Source organism: Megascapheus bottae, chromosome 19 (assembly GCF_031878675.1).
Source record: "Megascapheus bottae isolate mThoBot1 chromosome 19, mThoBot2.hap1, whole genome shotgun sequence".
NCBI lineage: Eukaryota > Metazoa > Chordata > Mammalia > Rodentia > Geomyidae > Megascapheus > Megascapheus bottae.
The window spans coordinates 42,170,836-42,195,061 of NC_143527.1; the positions used below are offsets into that span (position 1 = coordinate 42,170,836).

Below are 24,226 nucleotides of genomic sequence, written 5' to 3' on the forward strand. Positions count from 1 at the left end.
CCCCGCCATCTCCGGCTGTCGCTCCGTGGAAGGGTTTTGCTCGGCTCTGTGTTCCGGCTATGGTGGGCTGGGTGAGGCGGGGCGCGGGTCCTTTGGCGTGCACCTGGGCGGGAGGCTGGCCACTACCGGGTGGGCCAGCGTGGCCACTGCAAGGCCGAGCCGGCCGGTGGCGGTTGGGCCAGGCGGGGGTCGCCGGCTCCGAGCCCGGATGGAGGGAGGTGGGGCCCGGGCCTCCTGGATGCGGGCTGCTCCCAGAGACTCCTCGCTCCCCTGCGTGTTCTAGGCCCTGCTCCGGACTGTGGGCCTTCGGGGACCAGAACCTTGCAGAGTGTGCTGCCCCCCGGCAGCCTTTGCTGTAGGCTTGTAGTAGTGGGCGGTTCTGTCTTCTTTTTTGTCTTAAAATGTGACCCAGGAAATAACATTTTTGTTAATTTAACACTGGGGAGTCCTGTCACACAGTTATCCTAACTTATCACTTGGTTTCTGGTAGTCTACGTTCGCGTTTATTCCAATGTCTTCCTTACATTCCCCCCCCCCCCCCCCCCGGGGATGGGGAGCTAGAATTTATGAAGCAGAACATAAAGTGAGATAGTGCATTGCATATTTTAGTATGGTTTATGTGACTGAATGAATGAGTAACTGCTTTGCTCTTGATTTTAGACTTTGTGTACTGAAACATGAAGTCCCTTTGGACCCAGTGGTCTGGAAAACAGCTGTTTATATGACAGTACTTTCATTGGCATTTTCCATCCTAAAGTCATTCAACTGCTGTTTTCTCCAACTTTCAGTGTTTGGAGCAAATTTTACAGTAAGTTTCGAAAATGGTATGTTAATATAATGTTAGACTGATTTTTTATGCATGTGTCAAGGCAAGAGTAAATGATGATTGTGGGTAGGTTTGTTTAGGGTTTGTAGTCCATAGCAATTAAAAAAATGGTTTTATTAATGAATTGAGAGAATAACTTAAAATAATTGAATCCACTACTTTAAAGAGACAGCAAAAACTTTACAAAGATGGGAATTTGGTTCAAAATATAGCAAAAGAAAAGTGAATAGTGAGCCTGGCGCCGGTGGCTCATGCCTGTAATGCTAGTTACTCAGGAGGCTGAGATCTGAAAATCCTGATTCAGAGCCAGCCAGGGCACTAAAGTCCATGAAATACTTATCTCCAATTAATCACCAGAAAACCGGAAGTGGTGCTGTGGCTCAAGGGTAGGGCAGTATCCTTGAGCTGAAGAGCTGAGGGACAGCACCAGGCCCAGAGATCAAGTCCCATGAATTGCATGAATGATTCTAGGGTAATAGCTATATCTAAATTTTCTTGGGATTTGACTATTTTTCTTTGGATTGAAGAGTTGAGTATTTAGTGTGTTTCTAGGTCTGTAAATGAATAATTTATTCATTTATGAGGTTAGATTTGGGCAGGCAAATTGGCAGACCAATACAGTAGTTTACATTTAAGATGTGATGTACTGCAGTGTACTGCAGGCATTAGAGATACAGCATTGGGTTTCAGCTCTGAGCATATTCAATATTAGAAGCATTAGAACTGGCAACTGGTAACAGAATGATCAGGATGATTATAGGTGTCCAGTTTATAGAGCCAATGAATTGGGATGATGGGGTCAACACTAAGATGTAACAAGAGAGAGTAGAAATGTAATGTTTGATTTTACATTTGTTTACTGACTATACTATCTTAGGGGCATTGAGTATTGTCAATTAGCCATTCGACAATGGCTAGATAGAGGTATAGGCTAAAGATGAATTAAAGGTGAGAGAGGTAGCATTAATACAGAGGAAAGAATGCTCTAAAGGCAGACTTGCCTGATGACAGATAACCCTTCTGTCATGTGCATCCTATAGCATGGAAAACTCACACACCTGATTCTCTTATCTTGGACTTTACAGTAGAGATAATGGCTACTTTATACACCCGACAGAAAAATGTATATGAAATACTTTGAATATTAGTTAACAATAGACATTATATATAGCAAGCTTGCTAGGGATTAGTTTCTTTCTACTTTTTTTTTTTTCAAATCATTCAGCTCCATATCAGATACTAGAAATATGTAGATGACATGAGAAAGGGTATCAATGTTTGTGAAGTAATGCATCTTCCATGTGGTGAATATAATGTAACCCTTCTATTAATTACAATAAAAATATATGAAAAAAATTAAAAAAAAGAAATATGTAGGTGAATAGGATAGACACATGTCTTGAAGAATCTAACCTACATATATAAGGGTTAAGATGAAAGATGAAGTTGTTGATCGCTCTTTCATTTCACAATATTGTTGAGTACCTGCTTTATGTTGAGTGTTGTTCAAGGCATTGGGGAATAGTAATGGATGGACAGGTAAGGTCCAGCCTCTTAGAGGATAATTGTTTCAGTGGAAGAAAACAGGCACAAAAATAAATTGTGGTTGGGTGCCATGGCTCATACCTGTAATCCTAGCTACTCAGGAGGCTGAGATACGAGGATTGTGCTTCAAAGCCAGCCTGGGCACTAAAGAACATGAGACTCTTATCTCCAATTAAGTACTAGAAAACCGGAAGTGGGGCTGTGGCTCAAGGGGTAGGAGGATATCCTTGAGCTGAAGAGCTCAGGGACAGCATCCCGGCCCAGAGTTCTAGCCATATGACCAACTAAAAAAAAAAAAAAAAAAAAATTGTGGGGTTAGCCCGTGGTGGCTCACACCTGTAATCCTAGCTACTCAGGAGGCTGAGATCTGAGGAGCAAGGTTCAAAGTCAGCCTGGGCACAAAAGGACCTGAATCTCTTATCTCCAATTAACCTCTAGAAAAGGGAGAAGAGGGGCTTGGCTGAAGGGTAGGGCAGAGGCCTTGAGCTGAAGAGCTCAGGGACAACGCTCAGACTGAGTTCAAGCCCCATGACCCACAAAAAGAAAAAAAAAATGTGGGGCTATGTTTTGATTTAATGATAAAGGACTACCTTCTCTTAGAAATATACATTTAATGTGAAAGGAGTAGGATAGCTGTTCAGGACCTGGAGAACATTCCAGCCTTGAGCTAGGCATAGGTTTGGGAAGGTTGCTGGAAAAGGTTATAGGAATGTAATCCAGCATGTGGTGAAAGAGTTGGAGGATAGTTCAAGATAAGTTGGGAGAGTGAGTGTTTTCAGTGGGATCATGTTACTTGATTCCTATTTGTGATCCTTTTGATTGCTGTATGGAGAATTCACTGTAGGGTGACAGAAATAAAAGGATGGAGGCTTGTAAAAAGTTTCTCATTAGAAGGGGTGGAAGTAGTGGAGACAGATATAGAATGTTACAGGGTGTTTTGGACACATTGTTTACCAGCTGATATTGTGTGTGTGACAACAGTGTTTTTGCCTAGGCTCATTTTGAATTCATGGTTCTCTACTGTTTGAGCCTCCTAAGTGCTGGGATTACATGTATTTGCCATTATATACTTGGTTGCTTTACAAAAAGTGATTTCAGGGGTCTATACTTTCCAGGTGACCCTACAGTCCTGTTTTCTGATAGTATTTGTGCCTGAAGGCATTTGAGTTGGAAACTTCTAGTGCAAATTGTATCTGGGTTACAATTCCTGGTAACCTAGGTATGAGGAACAGATGGAGGAAGAGGATGTTGAAAGAGTAGTAACTGTGGAAGGTTGGGATGGAGTAAGCAGGGAGGAGAGTACTAGGACATGGAGTGAGAGATACTTCAACTCCTGGCCTTTTATTTTGGATGTGGTAGAATACAGTAGATGAAGGTCTTAGCCAGGAATGTGTAAGAGTAACTCTAGAACAGGAGGGTCAGACCAGGGAAGAAGGTAATGAGGATGGATTAAGACACCAGATGTCCAAGCAGGGAGTGGTATTAACAATAGAGATCATGAAAGATGGCAGAATTCAAGGTGTGTGTGATTATAGTATAACAGTTGAAATTTGCTTAGTGTATGGCGGTAAGTGGAGATGAATGGAGGTTAATTGGCATCATTTAGATGACGATTTGTAGCATAAGTAAGGAGGATTGGAATTTCTGTTTTGTATGGTGAGGAGGACTAAAAAGCAAGTTTTTCAGAGTACGTTTTTCTTAAGGGGAGTAAGAATCAGCAGTTGAGATTTAGGTGCCAGTTAGGTATCTAATTGAATGAAAGTGTGTGGGGTGCAGACGAGAGGCCCAGACTTCAGATGTACATTTCAGTGTGATACTTGAGCAGTCACCTCGAGAGGATGGTAAGTAGAAGTGGAGGAGGCCTCTGGTTATATGGTACAGTGCACATATCCTAATTTTTTTTTTTTTTTTTTTTGCCAGTCCTGGGCTTGAGCTCAGGGCCTGAGCACTGTCCTTGGACTTTCTCAAGGCTAGAGCTCTACCACTTGAGCCTCAGCACCACTTCCAGCTTTTTTCTATGTATGTGGTACCAAGGAATCGAACCCGGGTCTTCATGCATGCTAGGCAAGCACTTTAACCACTAGGCCAAACTCCCGGCCCCTAATTTTTTTTTAATTAAAAAATTAAACATTGTTTTTTACATCATATTTCAAGTGTCATGTTTAACAAACAAGTATTCAAGAAGGGAATCTCTATATACAATCACTGGCACTTAGGTTTTAGAACATAATTAAAATTAAGCTGAATCATATCCTAATTTTAAGAGTTTTTTTTTTTTTTATTTACTTTTTGTTGTCTTCCTCATTAGTTTTATTGAATTCCACACAGCAATTATTTGATAGTCACTCTGAAAGATTACTGAGATTGAAATAAGGTCTGAGTAGCATGATCAGAGTCAGGTTAGCTTGTAGATCCTTGTCAAGACAGACTTTGTGCTAGTTAAATTTGTCCCAGATTTAACCATTTGTGTACTTCTACCATTTCTACCATTTCTGTGTGCCAGCTATACTTGATTGTACTGAAAACTTTAGTTTGAGGGCTTGCTTATTAAACTGTGTATTTATCCTTAACACAATCTCTGGCTATGTATGTTTGTAGCTCAGTGGCAGAGCGTGTATTTAGTATGCTAGAGGCCTTGGATTTAATCTCTTAATACCACCTCCTCTCCTCCACAAAAGAACAGAAACAAAACTCTCAAACCAGGGCCTAAATTTTGTTATTTTCCATGTTTAAAATGATAAAGTAGCTGCCAAACTTACAAATACACAATACAATTATCAGTGTATGACATAAATGTTGTGCTATTTTGCTTTCTTTACTAGGTAAGTTTGTGTAGTAATTGGTATTCTTTTTTTGTTGTTGTTGGTCATGGGGCTTGAACTCTGGGCCTGGACACTGTCCTTGAGCTCTTTAGCTCAAGGCTACCACCCTGTCCCTGGGCCTGCGCATTGTTTTTGAGCTCTTCAGCTCAAGGCTACCGCCCAGCCCCTGGAGCCACAGCCCCACTTCCTATTTTCTAATGATTAATTGGAGATAAGAGTCTCATGGACTTTAGTGACCACGTTGACTTTGAACTGCATTTCTCAGATCTCAGCCTCCTGAGTAGCTAGGATTGCAGGCAGGCATGAGCCACTGTGCCTGGTGTAATTGGTATTCTTTTTGTGTGTGTGTGTGTGTGTGTGCGTGCGTGCGTGCGTGCGTGTGTGCGTGCGTGTGTGTGTGTGTGTGTGTGTGTGTGCGTGCGTGCTAGTCCTGGGGCTTGAACTCAGGCCCTGAGCACTGTCCTTGGGCTTTTTCATCAAAGCTAGCATTCTTCCACTTGAGCACAGTACCACTTCTTGCTAGGATCTGTAGCCAGACTGAATCCATCTTATTAAAGCCCCCATTTTGTAAAGTTCTGAGAAATCCCCTAACTGCCTCTTCTCAGAACTATAAGATGCTCCATCAGCTATTTACTCAGAGATTTAGCAAGGGCATTTTAAAAACTAATCTCTAGGTCAGCAGCTGTGTTCCACAACTAGCAAGGACATCTAAAACTAAACTTCTCTGGGTAAACAATAACATCAGAACTGATAAGAAACTGAGGAATGTCCCTATGTAAAGGTTAACTAACATGAGGCTGTAAGAATGAAAACTAAACTTGTTTGTTCTGTACTATAAAAGCTGGGCTAAGTCTGTACTCGGAGCCTCAAAGCGTCACTGGTTTCCAAGGCGTGGAGGACCAAGCTGGCTAATAAACAGCCCTTTGTTGCTTGCATTGGTCGTAGTCTCTGGTGGTATTTCAGGGGGATCTTGAACGTTGGGCATAACATGGCCTTTTTTATGTATATGATACCGAGGAATCAAACCGAGTCTTTGTTCATGTTAGGCAAGCATTCTACCAGTAGGCCAAACTCTTGGCCCTGATAATTGGTGTTCTTTTTTTCTTTTTTTGCCAGTCCTGGGACTTGAGCTCAGGGCCTGGGCACTGTCCTTGGGCTTTCTCGAGGCTAGCGCTCTACCACTTGAGCCATAGCACCACTTCCGGCATTTTTCTATGTATGTGGTACCAAGGAATTGAACCTGGGTCTTCGTGTATGCCAGGCAAACACTCTGCCACTAGGCCAAACTCCCGGCCCGATAATTGGTATTCTTTAGCACACTAAAACAGTAAATCGAACTGTTGTATTTACACTGTGTTTAATGTTTGATGTTGATGTTCTCCACTGTCAGCAAGATATTCTCAGACTTTACCTCAGAATATTTTCCAGTAATATTCCCTCATTGATGTTTGGATTTCCAAGATTTATGAAACTTGTATTCAATGCTTGAAAAAATCTTTATAGTGAGACTGATTTATAGAAATATTTTTATTGTTGCAGTGACATGGAAGATTTTCAAGGTATAGCAGAAGAGTCATTTCCAAGCTTTTTAACCAATTCATTACTTGGTAATAGTGAGATTTTGGAAAATGTCACCCTTTCTTCAAATCTTGGCTTGCCTGTTGCTGTTTCCACACTTGCTAAGAATAGATCCAGTGCTGATAATAGGTAAGAATTATTTGAACTTTATTTCATTTCTTAGTTTTAGTAAAACCTCTAACCTGCTGATACACAGCAAGCTGGGTCTGGAAGTTGGATTTCTATCTTCCCACCTGCTTTTCTTGATGTAATGATATCTTCTGTCTCAGCTCACTGATTTTATCTGCTTTCTTGTTGCTTGTTTCCAAATATGACAACACAGACTCAGAAAAAGAATCTATAAATTATGTTTCTACCTACACAGAAGATTAATTAACTTTTTTTTGTGTGTGTGGGTCATGGGGCTTGAACTTGGCCTGAGCACTGTCCCTGAGCTCTTTAGCTCTTCAGCTGAACGCCACCACCCTACCCTTAAGCCAAGCCTACTTCCTGTTTTCTAGAAGTTAATTGGAGATTAGAGTTTCAGATCCCTTTGTGCCCAGGCTGGCTTTGAACCTTAATCCTCAGCTCTCAGCCTCCTGAGTAGCTAGGATTACAGGTGTGAGCCACTGCCCCTTGCTTTAACTATTTTTTAACATTTAACCTCTGTCTTTGGTTTGGGGACATGTCATTGGACATATTTAGAGCTATAGTAGAATTTCTTTTTTAACATCATTTGAGCCAGGCTCATGTTTTACCAGATTTGCATAGCTGTTTTTCTTCTATAGCTTTCAGTGTCTTATATACTTTGAATGTAATTTAGTTTGTATCCTAACAACTTTGTGTTCTTAGATCAATTTTCTTCTCTTAGAAACTAAGCCAGCTTTTGTGTTTAGCTTTTCTTAGTCTGACTATGTAATCAAATAATCAAATAGATGTTTAATTAGATGTGTTTAAATGTTCTGTGTGTAGTTTATACATCAGTTTGTGTAGGGTTTGTATAATGTGTACAATTTTGATCATTTTCTCTGAATCTAACTTTCTGTGAGAAACATCATCTTTACTTTGGACTAAGTCATTAAAAATTTTACTAATGGGCCTGGAGTTTGGCCTAGTGGTAGAGTGCTTGCCTAGCATGCACGAAGACTGGGTTCAATTCCTTGGTACCACATATATAAGAAAGGCTGGTAATGGTGTTATGACCCAAGTGTTGGTAGAGCTCTAGCCTTGAGAAAGTCCCAGGACTGGCCAAACAACAAAAAAAAGAAAGCCTAGCTTTATGATTTCTGTGGCTTTATCGTTGATATAAGCATCGTATTGCTAATACACAGGTTTCTGTTACTTTGTAAAGAGAATGATTATTTTTGAACACTGAGGTTTGTTTGTTTTTTATTTCCTGATGGTTGCTTTGGCTGTCATGTATTCCTATGCCATGGTGATTTTTAAACACACATAATTTTGTTCTTAACAATTTTATTCAGGTTTCCTGATGTCCAGGCATCATACTTCGTAGAAGGGAGATTTTCTCTTCCATCTTTATCATCTCCCAGTTGCCCAAGTGATAGTGAACCAAGAGAAAGGTTAAAGCTTAGCTTCCAGGATGATGAGTAAGTTTTCACTTTCACTTGCTTTTAGTCTTTAAGATGTTTTCACAACATTTTAAAGTCTTATTTCTGACTCTAGAAGTAACACACATTCATTGAAAAAAAGAGAGTATTTTAAAGACAATAAAAGTTTATAACTAACTACATAATAGCTACTGATTATATTCTTCTTGACTTTTTATATTTTTATGGAGTACCACCCCCTCCCTTCCCCAGGGGCTTGAACTCAGGGTCTGGGTATTGTCCCTGATCTTCTTTGGCTCAAGCTTAGTGCTCTACCACTTGAGCCACAATGCCAAGTCTGTCTTTTTCTGAGTAGTTTATTGGCGGTAAGAATCCCACTGGGTCAGGAGCATGGCCTAGTGGTAGAGTCCTTGCATAGCATGCATGAAGCACTAGGTTAGATTCCCAGGAACCACATACACAGAAAAGCTGAAGTGGTGTTGTATTTCAAGTGGTAGAGCACTAAGGTTGAGAAAGCCCAAGGACAGTGCCCAGGCTCTGAGTTCAAGCCCCAGGACTGGCAAAACAGAAAAAGAGTCTCACTGACTTTCCTGCACTGGCTGGCTTTGAAATATGATCCTCAGATCTCAGCCTTTTGAGTACCTAGGATTATAATTATGAGTCACCAGAGTCTGTTTAAAATGTATTTTTTTTTTCCAGTCCTAGGGTTTGAACTCAGATCCCGGATGCTGTCCCTGAGCCTCTTCTACCATTTGATCCACTTGAGCCACAGCACTACTATCTATATTTAATATTTTTATAAGGGAGAATTAAAGTCTAGATATTATTTTCACTTTAAAAACTTAATACATGGGCTGGGAGTTTGGCCTAATGGTAGAGTACTTGCCTAGCATGCACGAAGACTTGAGTTTGATTCCTTGGTACCACATATATAGAAAAAGCTGAAAGTGGCTCAAGTGGTAGAGTTTTAGCCTTGAGAAAACCCAAGGATAGTGCCCAGGCCCTGAGCTCAAGCCTAGGACTGGCCAAAAAAAAAAAAAAAAAAAGCCACTTGGGGTAGCAAAGTCCCCGAGAGACTTATTTTTAATTAACCACTCAAAAACTGCAAATGGTTCAATGTGGTAGAAGGCTAGTCTTGAGTAAAAGAGCTCAGGGACAGCTTCCAGGCTCCAAGTTGAAACCTCATGACCAACCTAAAAAAGAAAAAAAGATTACTGCAGTTTTGCTGTTATAAATGATTCCTTTTACATATACACTTACACAACCAATTTAGACATCTGTGAGATATTCTTCAAATAAATTCCTAGGTTTTAGATTGTTGAGTGTAAAGTGTTTGACATTAAAGACCATTACAAGTAAAAAAAAAAAAAGACCATTACAAGTAAACACTGTAGAAAACTTTGTAGAAAATGTATCAGTTTACATGCTCACTAGATGTATATGACAATGATTATTGTTTTTGAATTCTATACATCATTTGAAGATTCTATTTTTCTTTTTCTTTCCTTTTTTTTTTGCTGGTCCTGGGGCTTGAACTCTTAAGACCTGGATGCTATCTCTGAGCTATTCTGCCCAAGGCTAGTGCTCTACTATTTGAGCCACAGCTCCATTTCCAGCTTTTTGGGGGCAGTTAGTTGCAGATAAGAGTCTCATAAACTTTCCTGCCCAGGCTGGCTTTGAACTGTGATCTTCAGATTTCAGCCTCCTGAGCAGCTAGGATTATAAGTATGAGCCTCCAGCACCCAGATGAAGAATCTTTTTTTTTTTTTTCCTAGTCCTGGGGCTTGAACTCGGGGCGTGAGCACTGTCCTTGGGCTTTCTCAAGGCTGGAGCTCTATCACCTTGAGCCACAGCAGCACTTCTGGATTTTTTCTATATATGTGGTACTAAGGAATTGAACCCCGGTCTTTGTGCATGCTAGGCAAGCACTGTACCAGTAGGCCAAACTCCCGGCCCCAAGAATCTATTTTTTTTTTTTTGCCAGTCCTGGGCTTGAGCTCAGGGCCTGAGCACTGTCCTTGGATTTTCTCAATGCTAGAGCTCTGTAACACTTGAGCCTCAGCACCACTCCAGCTTTTTTTCTTTCTTTTTTTTTTTTTTTTTTTTTGCCAGTCCTGGGCTTGAGCTCAGGGCCTGAGCACTGTCCTTGGACTTTCTCAAGGCTAGAGCTCTACCACTTGAGCCTCAGCACCACTTCTGGCTTTTTTCTATGTATGTGGTACCGAGGAATCGAACCCGGGTCTTCATGCATGCTAGGCAAGCACTTTAACCACTAGGCCAAACTCCTGGCCCTCCAGCTTTTTTTCTATGTATGTGGTACCGAGGAATTGAACCCGGGCCTTTGTGCATGCTAGGCAAGCACTCTACCACGAGGCCAAACTCCCGGCCCCCCAAGAATCTATTTTTAATTTTGATTTTAAAACTGAAAACAGCTGGGCACTGTGGCTCATGCCTGTAATTCTAGCAACTCAGGAGGTTGAGATCTGAGGTTCATGCTTCAAAGCCAGCCTAGGCACAAAAGACTGTGAAACTTACCTCCAATCAATCACTAGAAAATGGGAAGTAGGGCTGTGACTGCAGGGGTAGGGTGGTAGTCTTGAGATGAATAGCTCAGGGACAGCCTCCAGGCTAAGTTCAAGCTTCATGACCCATAAAAAAAGGAAGTCTGAATAAATTGGAATTCGATGTCCATGGATAGTGGCAGCAGCAGTAGATGCACCTGCTCATGTGGATTTGCGCTTTCATGAGCTGGCTTCCTCCTGCTTTTGTTCCATCTGCACCACTAGTCTACTGGAAGGTGGCACCTACATTCGGGGAAAGTTTTTCTTATTTAGTTGCTGTCCATGAGGTAGTTCTCTCTGGAAATACCATCATAACATATGTAGAAATACTATTTTTGGGGGGGGGGGCATCGTGGGGTTTGAACTGTGGGCCTAGGCATTGTGCTTGAGCTCTTCAGCTCAAGGCTACCACCCTACCCCTTGAGCCAAGTGCTAGTTCTGGTTTTCTAGTGGCTAATTGGAGAGAAGATTCTTTAGTGCCTGGGCCAGCTTTGGGGCCAGCTTTGAACTGAGATCCTCAGGTCTCAGCCTCCTGAGTAGCTATGATTACAGGTGTGAGCCACCGCTCCCAGCTTAGAAATATGTTTTAGTAATCTAGTTATCTTTCAGTCCAGTGAGGTAGACAGTCAAGATTAACCATCACAGGCCAGGAATGTGGCCTAAGGGTAGAGTGCTTGCCTAGCATGTATGAAGCCCTGGTTGGAGTCCTTGGTACTACATACACAGAAAAAGTCAGAAGTGGTACTGTGGCTCAAGTGGTAGAATGCTAGTCTTGAGTAAAAGAAGCTCAGGGACAATGCCCAGGCCCTGAGTTCAAGCTCCAGGTGTTGGGAAAAAAAAAAGATAAACCATCACATTTTCTTCTCTGCATTTTTGACAGGGAGCCTTTTACACCCTAGACATTTCTAGATAATTTAGAAATTCCAGTGAACAAAAACAAACAAAATTATTAAGATAGACTTTTCATTGAATATTAGAAGGGATAAGCACCTGAAAAGTGTAGACCATAGTTAGGAAGGCTGAAGGTAGAAGTCATTGAGGATCTTATTGAGGAAGCCAGCTGTGACTTAATACTTGACAGAAGGAGTTAGCTCATGGTTCCAGAGGGCTTCAGCAGTGGTCACAGCCATCGGCAGAAGGGCACTAATAGGGGAATATATCCACTGTGCTCATAAAGCAGCTAGGATGCTTGGGAGAGTTCAATCCTCCGTACCTCTGTTAGTGTTAACATAGACAATTAACCCTTATTTGTGGTTTACTTGGAAGCAGGTAGAGATATAATAGGCCATTGAGAGTGAGTTTGAAAGAAAGTAGGAAGTTAATAGTAGAGACAGCAGGCAGCTTGTTAAGTTTTGCTGCAAAAGGAAACAGAAATGAGGCTGTGATAGCTGGTGGATGAAGTTTACATTTTTGTGGCAGGCAGTGTTACTGCATATTTTCATAGCAATAGGAATGATTGGGAATGATAAAACTTGATTATGTAGAAAAAAGAGTGGCTGGAACAGTGTCCGTATGTGTAGTGGAATGGGCTCCAGAGTCGTGGATAGAGAAGTTTTAGATGGGTAAGACCATGGACAGCTCCTCACCATGGGCGGGAGGGACTGGGAGCTAGTGCTATGCCTAGTGGTAGAATCTCTCTGTGATAGTTAACCTCCTCAGTGCTTCAGGTTAAAAATATGCTCTGAAGTAGAATCATGGCCATCAAGTCAGTGGGAGGGTAGAGAAGGAGTTTGAAAAGAAAAGTACACGGATAAGGAAAGTAGTATCATTGCTAGGTAGTGTCACAGACACAGTTTGAGAGTCATGGCATGAATTTAGTGTGAGATAATTGTCACTGTGATGTTTTCTCTAGCCGAGAGGAATAGGTAGACAGTTGAATTTAAGCAGTGAGGGATTTAGGTGAAGGAAGAATGGATACCAAAAGAGTGAGACACAGTGGTGTGTGATGGTACAGTGGATTGGAGTCTTAGTGTGGTAAGAGGATTATAAAGTTGTACTAGAGGCTGGTGATGTAAAGGGTAGTGCATAATTCCAAGTTGTGAGGCTCCAGAGAGTAGTCTGGAAATGCCAATAAAGGGTGAGGAGGGCATAGTATTTCATTTACCCAGTAATTGCATGTCTGTGGGAGAAATAGTTATCTTCCAGGATAGTCAAGATTTCATTAAGGCAGGAAAGCCAAAAGACCATTTAGAGAAGAGGCTCAAGAATCACAGACCTTGTAGATCCAGAAGCACAATTGGAAGGTTTTTTGTTTGTGGAGGAGGGAAGTAGGGAGGTGCAGTTTCATGGGGTTTAGACTAATGGTAATGGGAAGTTCTAGGTTTACTATAGGTACCAAAATGGATATGAGAAGGCATTTTTGAATTTGTCCCATGCAGATGATGATACTGGTGAAATTATGAATGTGGAAGGTCTTTGGGAAGTTTTGTTTGTTTGGTGCCAGTAATAGAGTTTGAACAGAGACCTGTTTTCAATCAGCTTTCTAGATCCTGGCTTATACTTTACCATTTAAGCCATGTCTCCAGCTTGACCTTTTTGTTGTTGTTTGTTTTTGTTTTGCTAGTCCAGGGCTTGAACTCACCTTGGACACTTTTTTTGCTCAAGGCTAGCACTCTGCCACTTGGGCCACTGTACCTTGTGACTTTTTCTGTGTAAGTAGTAGTGAGGAATCGAATCCAAGGTTTTGTGTCTGCTAGGCAAGCACTCTACCACTAGGCCACACTCCTGGCCCTGCTTACCCCCTCCCCTCTCTCTTCCAATTCTGGTTTGAACTCAGGGCTTGGGAACTGTCCCTGAGCTTTTGTGTTCAAGACTAGCTCTATATCACTTGAGCCACATAGCTCTACACGTGTGTGTGTGTGTGTGTGTGTGTGTGTGTGTGTGTGTGTGTGTGTGTGTTTTAATTGAAGATAAGAATTTCACAGACATAGACTTTCCTGCCCAGGCTGGCTTGCAACTATGATCCTTAGTTCTTAGTCCCCTGAGTAGCTAGGATTACAGATGTTTGGTGGTTATTTTGGAGACCCAGTCTTGAGGATTTTTCTGCCTGGCCTAGCTTTGAACCTCAGTCTTCTGCATCTCAACCTCCTGAGTAGTTAGGAATATGAGGGTTCAAGTCTCTGTTCTCCATGTAGCTAATCCTACTCTTGTAGCTCCACTGGTGTTCTGCTGCTAGTAGTTCCCTCTTGATTCTTTGGGGAGGGGATATCTAGAAAGTGATCTGGACCCAGCATGTTGGTTCAATCTCAAGAATAACCAAAAGTATTACTGGTTACATTGTTGGGCTGCACCTAGAAATGCTGTTTTTCACTGTGTGTTTAATTTTCTTTTTGAAAGATGAAATATGTAACTGATTGATATAAATTTATCTATGATACCTAACATTTTAGTATTATTATGATTCACTAATAAAGATTTCCATCTTTAGGAAAAAGAACTATAAAGAAAGTCCATATTTGTTAGATGTGTTCACCAAACAGTCTACTTTTCGAAGTGATAAGCCAAGAGCAGGAGAGGAGCAAACTAAGAATACAGCATCCTTGCAAACTAAGAGTCAGGATCTTTTGCATAGGGTTTCACCACAGGAACAAGTACCAGGTACTAAAATCTTTTTGTTTCTTTTTTTTTCCTTTTCTTCTCTTTCCCCTTTTTCCTTTTCCCCTTTCCTTTCTCCTTTCCTTTCTTCTTCCCCTTACATTTTGTGCCAGTTACTGGGCTTAAACTCAATGCCTGGGAACTGTCCCTGAGCTTTTTTGCTCTAGGCTAATACTTTACTACTTGGGCCACAGTTCTATTTCTGGCTTTTTTTTAGTGGCTAATAGGAATTTCCTGTCCAGGCTGGTTTTGAATTGTGCACCTGGTAGAAATAAATTTCCTCATGAGTATATTTTACGTTTTTTCATTTGATTGTCTTTGGACTGGCATTTGCTTAATGCAGTCACTTTGTAAACTGAAAATATATTTAGTTTTGACATATGCCTAATTATCATATTTATAGTAGTTTTTTTTTTTTTTTTTTTTGCCAGTCCTGGGCTGAAAACTGTCCTTGAGCTTTGTCAAGCTCTACCACTTGAGCCGTAGCTCCACTTCTGCGTTTTTTCTATGTATGTGGTACTGAGGAATCGAACCCGGCTCTTCGTGCATGCTAGACAAGCACTCTACCGTTAGTCCAAACTTCCAGCCTATTTATAGTACTTTTATAGGAAAAGCTCTCTTGTTTTGACTAGTTTAAGCTACAGTGTCCTTTTTCTGTTGGAAACTATGTTGTCAGAAAGCTATAGCATCCATCTAGTGTCAAACTTAACCTCATACATGTTAGGCGAGCACTGTAGTGCTGACCTACATTCTCAGTCTTCTTATTTATTTGTACTTTTTTTAAAATCTCATTTTACATTACAAACATCACTTTGTTTCTGTGTATTTTTGGTGCAGCTCTAAAAATGAACATTTTCTTATATGACCATAGTTCTGTTAATGGAGCAGATGAACTTCATTTTTTTTTTTTTTAAGCTTCATTATTTTCTTATCATCTTGTATGGTAGTCTCTATTGAATTAGGGTCCCTGGAATTAAGAGCAGTTACATTGTGTTGGAGTGCACTTATTGAATCCCTGTGTGTACACTTGTTGAAAAGTGAGGCTAAATCCAGTTGGTGGCTCACACCTGTAATCCTAGCTATTCAGGAGGCTGATATTTGAGGATCATGGTTCAAAGCCATGAGACTTACATTTCCTCCAGTTAACCACTAGAAAACCCAAAGTGGAGCTGTGGCTTAATGTAGTAGAGTGCTAGCTCTGAGCAGAAGAACTCAGAGATAGCAGCTAGGCCCTGAGCTCAAGCCCTGTGACTGACCAAAAATAATAAAATCATTGAGGGTAGTCATCTATAGCTTGGGTTTGTCTGTCATTTCTCTTGTTTCTTCCATATATATATATCTCATACAAAGCAGAAGTTAGTTTTAAAGCCTTGAGTGGATTCATATTAAAGTTCTGGGGCATATGTATACTTTTATGATTTTCCCATCCTAATTTTTAAAACCAATTATTATTTTTTTTTTGCCAATCCTGGGGCTTGAATTCAGGGCCTGGGCACTGTCCTTGGGTTTTCTCAAGGCTTAGTGCTCTATACCACTTGAGTCACAGCACCACTTCTGGCTTTTTCTGTGTATGTGGTACTGAGGGATCAAACCCAAGACTTCATACATGGTAGACAAGCACTAGGCCACACTCCTGACCCCATTTCTTTTAAGGCTGGGAATTTGGCTTAGTTGTAGAGTTTTTAACTGATCTAAACTTTTAACTGATCTAGAATTTTATACTGTCGTTAGAAAATATTTTAAGCTAAAATTAATTTGTTGTTATTTCATATTATTTGATAAAATTGTCCTGTTTTCGTTTTTTTTTTTCTTAATCAGATTCACCTCTTGATTTTTGTCTAAAATCACGGATGAATAATCAAGAGCATAAGGTAAATTTTTTCATATTTTTATGGCATTCTTTAGTGTTTAGAGGAGTAAAGGTTCATAATATTAGAAATTTTTTCCTTGTATCTGACACAACTTAAGTTGATGGAGCTTTAACAGAAATGGTAGTTTATCTCTGGTAATAAAGCTCAAGAGTAATGCTGGAGGGCTGGGATGTAGCTTAGTGGCAAAACGCTTGCCTAGCAAGTGTAGCATCAATTCCCAGTACCAAAAATAAAACCAAACAAACCTAGTGACAGTTCTCTGTGTATGTATGTGTGTGTACCATGGCTTGAACCCTTGAGTTTTCCTCTTGCATCTTAAGCCATGATTTCAGTCTACCATTTTGTTATTTAATTGAAAGTCCCATATATTTTTCTGTCCAACCTGGCTAACTCCTCTGATCTCAGACTTCTGAGTAGCAAAAATTACAGGTGTGAGCCATTGGTGCCTGGCTTTAATTATTTTAATATATATATTTAATGGAAGTATCAAATATATTAGATACTTAGAGGAAAATGTATTTTCATTTTGAGTTTTGAATATCCTTAGTAAATTGTTTTGTGCTCTTTAGGACTCCATAGCCTATTGATTTCCATAGAGAAATCAATTGTTTTCAATGTTATGGGTATGGTATGGTTAAAAGTTACTAAGACCTATTTTTCTACTTTATTATTTATTTATTTATTATTGATGGTCTTGGGGCTTGAACGCTGGGCCTGGGTGCTGTCCTTGAGCTAGCACTCATTACTTGAGCTACAGTCCTACTTCTGGGTTTTTTTGTGGCACATAGCTATGAGTTTCATAGACTGGACTTTCCTGACCAAGGTGGCTTTAAAACATTGTCCTTAGATCTTAGAATTATAGGCATGAGCCACTCACACCTGGATTTTCTACTATTTTTATATTAATTCAACAGCAAACCTTATATTTCTCTAATTCAGCTGTGTATTAACATATGAACTGTGATTCTCCTGACATGTACATTTTGATTGAGACCTTAAAGTTTAGGAATGTTTTGGGGTTTTTTTTGCCAGTCCTGGGCTTGAGCTCAGGGCCTGAGCACTGTCCTTGGACTTTCTCAAGGCTAGAGCTCTACCATTTGAGCCTCAGCACCACTTCCAGCTTTTTTGTATGTATGTGGTACCAAGGAATCGAACCTGGGTCTTCGCGCATGCTAGGCAAGCACTTTAACCACTAGGCCAAACTCCCGGCCCAAGTTTAGGAATGTTTTATTGATAGGGCCAGAAGGAAAGTTACTAAGACATGTATAACAGGTTGTTCTTTAGTGATAGAATTGTGATTTTTCTGATACTGTGCACAGTGTAGATTGAGAAAATACTTGGTCCTTTTTGTAATCTTGTACTGTTCTCTTCAAAGCAATGAGTATGCTTCTCTTACATATCATTTTATTTCTGTAGATTGTTGTGCCTGATGCTGGAAAAGAACACAAGACTCTGAACAGTGACTTAAACCATGTTAGCTTTTTAGAAAATGAGAAACTTATGTCATTGGCCAGTTTGGAAGACTCTTCTGGTACTGCATATTAGTAACATGTATTTCCAAGTTTTTATCTTGCTGCTCTACTCTTTCATGTCTGTGATATAGCAATTACTATGCCAACTTACTATGTTTCTTTTGCTCAATTATTTTCCTCCTATTGACTGGCACTCAATGGTCACCTCTACTGATAAGATTATCCTCACCCCTTAGTTTGACATTAGGGTACCTAATTAGCCATATAGAGGGGTTATACAGTATGAAGCACTATATTAAGAAATTGAGGGAACAAAGAAATGTTTAATCTCTGTCCTTTAAAGGGACCTTACCCAAATGTATAGTTAAATTTAAGTTGCACAAATTATATTTCAGCAGTACAAAAAATATGCTTAAGCATCAGGAGGAGTGATAGATTAGTTATGACTGAAGAAATTCTCTGATATTTTCTGGAAAAAGGATGGAGTTTGGACTAGACCTTTTAAGCTTCAGCTAAAACCATGATTGAGGACTGGCCATTTGTTTGTAAGATTTCTTTTTTTTTTGTCGGGATAATGTATAGAGGGATTACAGTTACATTTGTCAGGTAGTAGGTGCATTACCTCTTGCACATTACCCCTTCTCATGTTTTTGGTTTGTAAGATATTTTTACAGCCCCTTTGGAAAAGTAGGCTAGGGAAAATCTATTATGGCTGTGTAGACTAGGCCATGCTTGGGTGTTGGAACATTGAGAATACTGCAGTGTCCCTTCTTCTCCCCCTTTATTCCTCCCCTTTATTCTCTGTGGATACCTTTATTCATCCCTTTTTTTTTTTTTTTTCGTAAACTGTTTGCTATATGGTTTTGTGAATGATCTGCTCTTTCCTACCCATTTGTGATATTTTATCATGTCCTGTCTTAGTGTAGAATTGGAATCTCTGCCTTGCCCTCTCAAAGTGGTTAATAATTACATTAATATATTACTTTTTTTTTTGTCAGTCCTGGTGCTTGGTGCCACCCTTGAACTCTTCAGCTTAAAGCTAGCTCTCTACCACTTGAGCCACAGCACCATTTCTGGTTTTCTGGTGGTTAATCGGAGCTAAGAGTCTCATGGACTTTTGTGCCTAGGTTGTCTTTGAACCAAGATCCTCAGATCTCAAGTCTCTTGAGTAGCTAGGATTACAGGCGTGAGCCTCTGGTGCCAGCTTACAATTATTTTTAACTAATTAAAATTATAATAATTTGGTCATTTCAAATATAAAGACAAACTTGATGTGTAATTAGCTCCTACTTTACAGCCTCATCTGTTTTTTTTCCTATATTTTATTAATAGATGATGATCTTAATGATGAAGAATTTTATGATGAACATTTGGAAGCTTATTTTGAACAACTGGCAATGCCAGGAATAATATATGAAGACCTAGAAGGACAAGAATTTTCAGAAAAATATTTTAAATTACCCCAAAATGATGCTAGTCAGGTATGTTGATAGAATCCCTATTCAGTCACAATCATAATTCTTTTAATTTTTTCAGACATTTGACATTAAAAATCAGGATTGTCATGTTATTTGTAACAAATTAAAGCCTTTCATTTTTTTTGCTTTTCTGATGAGAAATGCATGCTTTTCTTTCCTGCTTCCTCTTCATTGGCCCTCACCTACAAAAAATGAAAAAGGAGTCCTGGGTCTGGTGGTACTACTACCTGTAATCATGGAACTATGTAGGCTGAGGAAGGCTAGCCCGGGCTAGCCTCAATACTCTTGTCTCTAACCAAAAAAGAGAATGTACAACTTGCAATGGGAATTACCACACCCTTTGTCTACACAAACCAGTTGTTAATATTTTGCCACCTTTTCATTTTTCTCTCCCTCCATCATAATTTCTTGCCTGAATCTGAATCTGAAAGTAAGTTCTCTGAAGCTCTCTTGGAAACTTGTGAGTCTTTCTTAGAAATTAGTGTTACAGTAGTGGTTGAAATAATGATTTTTTTAAAGATCTTCCAGCATTTGTTACCTGTAATGCTTTCCGCATTTCTTCCTCAAAATGTTTTTTTTTTTTTTAAATTTTATTTTATTATTCCCTTGGTTGTGGGGCTTGAATTGTGGGCCTGGGCACTGTCCCTTCGCTCTTCAGCTCAAGGCTAGTACTCCACCACTTTAAGCAACAGCACCACTTCCTGTTTTCTGGTGGTTAATTGGACGACTTTCGCCTGGGCTGGCTTTGAACTGCAATCCTCAGATCTCAGCCTCCTGAGTATCTGGGTTTACAGGCATGAGCCACCAGTGCTCAGGCAAAATGTTTTATTTAAAAAGATTAATGCAGCTAAGATACTCTTTCAACAGGGAAATGAAAGCAGTAGCTTAAACTCTAAGTCAGAATGTAACAGTTCTCACCATGGTTCAGACTCTTCAAGAAGTGTTGAAACAATTTACAAAGAGTTTGAGGAAGCCCACACTGTTTGTCTGTCTGGGACCAGTAAGTGTTCAATTTGATTCCATTTTTCTTGACTTCTGTGCTTGATCTTTTTTTTTTCTTTAAATTATTTCTTTGTTATGATTTATGATCTGTTAACTATTCTATTCCTTCAAATCTTGAGTCTAAAATTTTCAAAAGAACTTTTTTTTTTTAAGCCTAAGAGTTTTATTTTTGCCAGGCTCAGTGGCTTAAGCCTGTAATCCCAGCTGCTTAGGAGGCTGAGATCTGAGGATACCTGTTCAAAGCCAGCCTGGGCACTAAAGAACCTGAGACTCATTTCCAGTTTCAAAAGAACTTTTAATAAGACCTCAGTAAGAAATGATTTACTAAGTTATTTTGTTTTATGTGTTGTAACATTAATTTCCTTTTGGGGTGGTAGTTTGAATTCAGGGCCTCACACTTGCTTCCACTCCCCTCAGCCATGTTTTTTTTACTGATTATTTTGGAGATGGAGTCATGGATTTGTCTGCCCAGGCTGGCTTCCAAATATGATATTCTAAATAACAACATGAATAGCTAGGATTACAAGTATGAGCCATCAGTGCTCTGTTTGTTTTCTTAATTTCAGTGTAATACTTTGTTATAGAGACACTAAAAACAATTATATTAATACCTAGGTTAAATTAATGGTATTGAAGTATAATACCAGCCAGATGCCAGTGGCTCATACTTGTAATTCTTTGTACTTGGGGATGAAGATCTGAGGATTTCAGTTCAAAACCAGCTTGGAAATGAAAGTTGGTGAGACTCTTATCTCCAACTAAGCACCAAAAAAGTTGCAAATGGAGTTGTGGCTCAAGTGGTAGAGTACTAGCCTTGGGCAAAAAGCTCAAGGACACCATTCAGGTCTTGAGTTCCAGCCCTAGAGTTAGCACAAAAATAAACAAAGGAAAAAGAAATATAATACTAATCTTGGAGTGACTATTTTGAAAGATTGTATTTTGTTGAGATGATTAAGAATTGATTACTTAATTCTCTTTTTTTTTTGCACTTCAATTTTTTAAATTGTAATTAATAGAAGGGTTACAGTTATATTCGCCAGATAGAAGGTGCATTATTTTACAGACATTTATATCCCTTCTCATGTTTTTGTCCCCATTAATTCTCTTTATGGTAGCACACTTGTCATATTTATTGTTCTTTACTGATGTTTATTTTCTCCTCTTTGCAATTTGCTCTTTTTGTCATATGAATGCTAAGTATTAGGCTTATTACAATAATTGGACTAATACGAAGCAGTTATTATATTACTCAAACATTGACATTGTTCCATTAACTATTTCCTTTGTTTTTCAGGTAATTCTGTAGATTCTTTTGATAGTGGAAAACAGGAAGATGGTGTGTTGTCATTTTACCCTAGTAACTGGTGGATTGAGAAGGAAAGGCGTGGAAGTTTGAAGAGTACTTTTCCAGAAGAAAGCACAGTAAGTTGATACGCATTTTCTTAAACAATGTATGAAAAAGAATAATAAATCTATTGTGTTTGCATAATATCACTTTTTTCAAAGAAATGACTATTGTTGACTTTTGAAAAATATAGGAAAGGTATAAAGATCACTGGTTATGTTTATGTATTTGTATGTATCTTTGATATCACTAATATTGCATTAAATAAATAATTTTTTTAAACTTTTTTTTTTTTTTTTTGGTGGGTCATGGGGCTTGAATTCTGCCGAGGCACTGTCCCTGAGCTCTTCAGCTCAAGGCTACCACCCTGCCTCTGCGCCTAGGTGTTGTCCCTAAGCTATTCAGCTCAAGGCTACGACCTACCCCTTTAGCCACTATGCCAAGTCCGGTTTGCTGGTGGTTAACTGGAGATAAGATTGTCTTTCTGGCTTTTCTTTTTCTGTTGGTCATGGTCATCTTGGGGTTTTGAACTCTTTAAACTCTGAGCCTCTGGGCCTGGGCGTTGTCCCTGAGCTCTTCAGCTCAAGGCTACCACCCTACCCTTGGAGCCACAGCCCCACTTCAGGTTTTCTAGTTATTAATTGGAGATAAGAGTTTCTTGGTCTTTAGTGCCTGGGCTGGCTTTGGACCTGGATCCTCAGATCTTAGCCTCCTGAGTAGCTAGGATTATAAGGTGTGAGCCACCATGCGCGCACTTCTCATAGAGTATTCTTATAGGACTTAAAATGGCTACTCATTAGGCAATATATGCAATGGGATTACTGTTGTTTACTTGGTGCACTGTTGACCAAAACATTGTTATATGCACACAACTGTTTCTTTACCCACAATCTTTATTCTTCATAAAGCTTAAGAGTTCCTGTTCAGCACTCATTTCTACCTGAAGAACTCCTTTGAACAGTTCTTTCAAATTAGTGATATGAGCTCTCTGTTTATATTTGAGAACATTTTGATTTTTTTTCCCCTCACTTATCTTTTGTTCTGAGACTTGAACTCAGGCCTTTTGTGCTCAATGCTAGTATTCTACCACTTGAGCCACAGCTCTACTTCCTGCTTTTTTGGTGGCTGAGAGTTTGTATGTCATAGATACATATCAATCGGCTTCCCTCACTTTTGAAGTATAGTGTTGCCAATGTCTTAGACTAGTTTTTATTTGTTTGTTGTGCCAGTATACTGAGGCTTGAACTCAGAGTCTCTTGCTCTTGGCTTTCTTGCTCATTGCTGGAGCTCTATCATATGAGTCTTCTTTCAGTCCAGTTTTTTTTTTTTTTGTTGTTGTTGTTGATTATTTTGGTGATGGAGTCTCATAAACTTTTCTGCCCAACTGGCTTCAGACGCAATCCTTTAAGCCTCAGCTTCTTGAGTAACTAGGATTTTAGTTGTGAACCATTAGCACTTGCCTCAGTCTGTTTAATGTTGCTACAAAAGAACAGCAGTTTATAGTGAAAAGCAATTGCTTGGCTTATGACTGGAAGGCAAAGGAATTGAAGGTTAATATCACCTTCCAAGGCTATTGTATTGCTACCCTATTGTACAATCAATTTCAAAACTTCCTCTTGTCTCACTGTACTTTGTACCATTTGACCAATTTCTCTGCATTCTCTTACCTTTCCACTTTCCATCATATTGTATTATTGAGATCATTGTTGAAAGCATTCACCTCTACAGTGTGGATTCTTTCACTCAATAATGTGTTTAAAACTCCTTTATATCTTTTAATGTATCAATAGTGCATTTCAGTTTAGATACTTTGTTGCATTTCATTGTCTACATATGCTATCGTTTATTCCCCAATTGAAACGCCTAAATTTTGGCAATTTTGTATATTACTGCTTTGTAAGCATAAGTTTTCAGCTCCTTTGAATAAATACCAATGAGTGCATTTGTGATTTAAATTTTAGTGGGCTCAAGAGCACTCTTAGTATCTAGTTTTTGCTCTTACTAATCTTTCCTGAATGGTATTAGTGATTGCATCTGCCCAGGGCGTCACTCTTGGCTAGAAGAGCACTCTACAACTTGATCTAGTCTTCCTGCCTCTTGCTTTGTTTTGTTTTTGACATAGGATCCCCTAACTTGCCTAAGCTAACCTCAAATTCACAGTCTATCACCCTTGCCTCTTAAATAGCTGGGATGAAAATTGTATGCCATTATTTCTAGTAAAAAGCGTTTTTTAATATATCTGTGTGTTCAGTGGCTTTTATTCACTTCAGTTTTGGAGCAGATCTTACTAATGAACTTAATACTTTTGTAGTTGTTTTAGAAATTGTAAAAAGTTAAACTCAGTTATATCTTTTTTTGATCACATAATTTTTATTGGTTATTTTCTAATACACGTAATTCTTTTTATTACTTCTCTTTTTGTTTTATTTTTTTATTTTTTTCATATATATATATATATATATATATTTTTTTTTTTTTGCCAGTCCTGGGCTTGAGCTCAGGGCCTGAGCCCTGTCCTTGGACTTTCTCAAGGCTAGAGCTCTTCCGCTTGAGCCTCATCACCACTTCCGGCTTTTTTCTATGTA

At 39.4% G+C, this 24,226-nt stretch overlaps 1 protein-coding gene across 1 annotated transcript in view; it reads left to right on the forward strand.

The window, feature by feature from the left end:
• The window catches only part of Cep192 (centrosomal protein 192), a 103,338-nt gene continuing 79,112 nt past the window's right edge, over positions 1-24,226 (forward strand). Inside the window, exons 1-10 of the mRNA XM_090353454.1 lie at positions 1-71; positions 661-808; positions 6,733-6,900; positions 8,232-8,357; positions 14,307-14,476; positions 16,292-16,344; positions 17,761-17,875; positions 19,149-19,297; positions 20,162-20,294; positions 21,591-21,718. Coding sequence (XP_090209580.1) covers positions 6,737-6,900; positions 8,232-8,357; positions 14,307-14,476; positions 16,292-16,344; positions 17,761-17,875; positions 19,149-19,297; positions 20,162-20,294; positions 21,591-21,718 — 1,038 coding nt within the window. The 5' untranslated portion in view covers positions 1-71; positions 661-808; positions 6,733-6,736. The remainder of the gene's footprint in view (positions 72-660; positions 809-6,732; positions 6,901-8,231; positions 8,358-14,306; positions 14,477-16,291; positions 16,345-17,760; positions 17,876-19,148; positions 19,298-20,161; positions 20,295-21,590; positions 21,719-24,226) is intronic.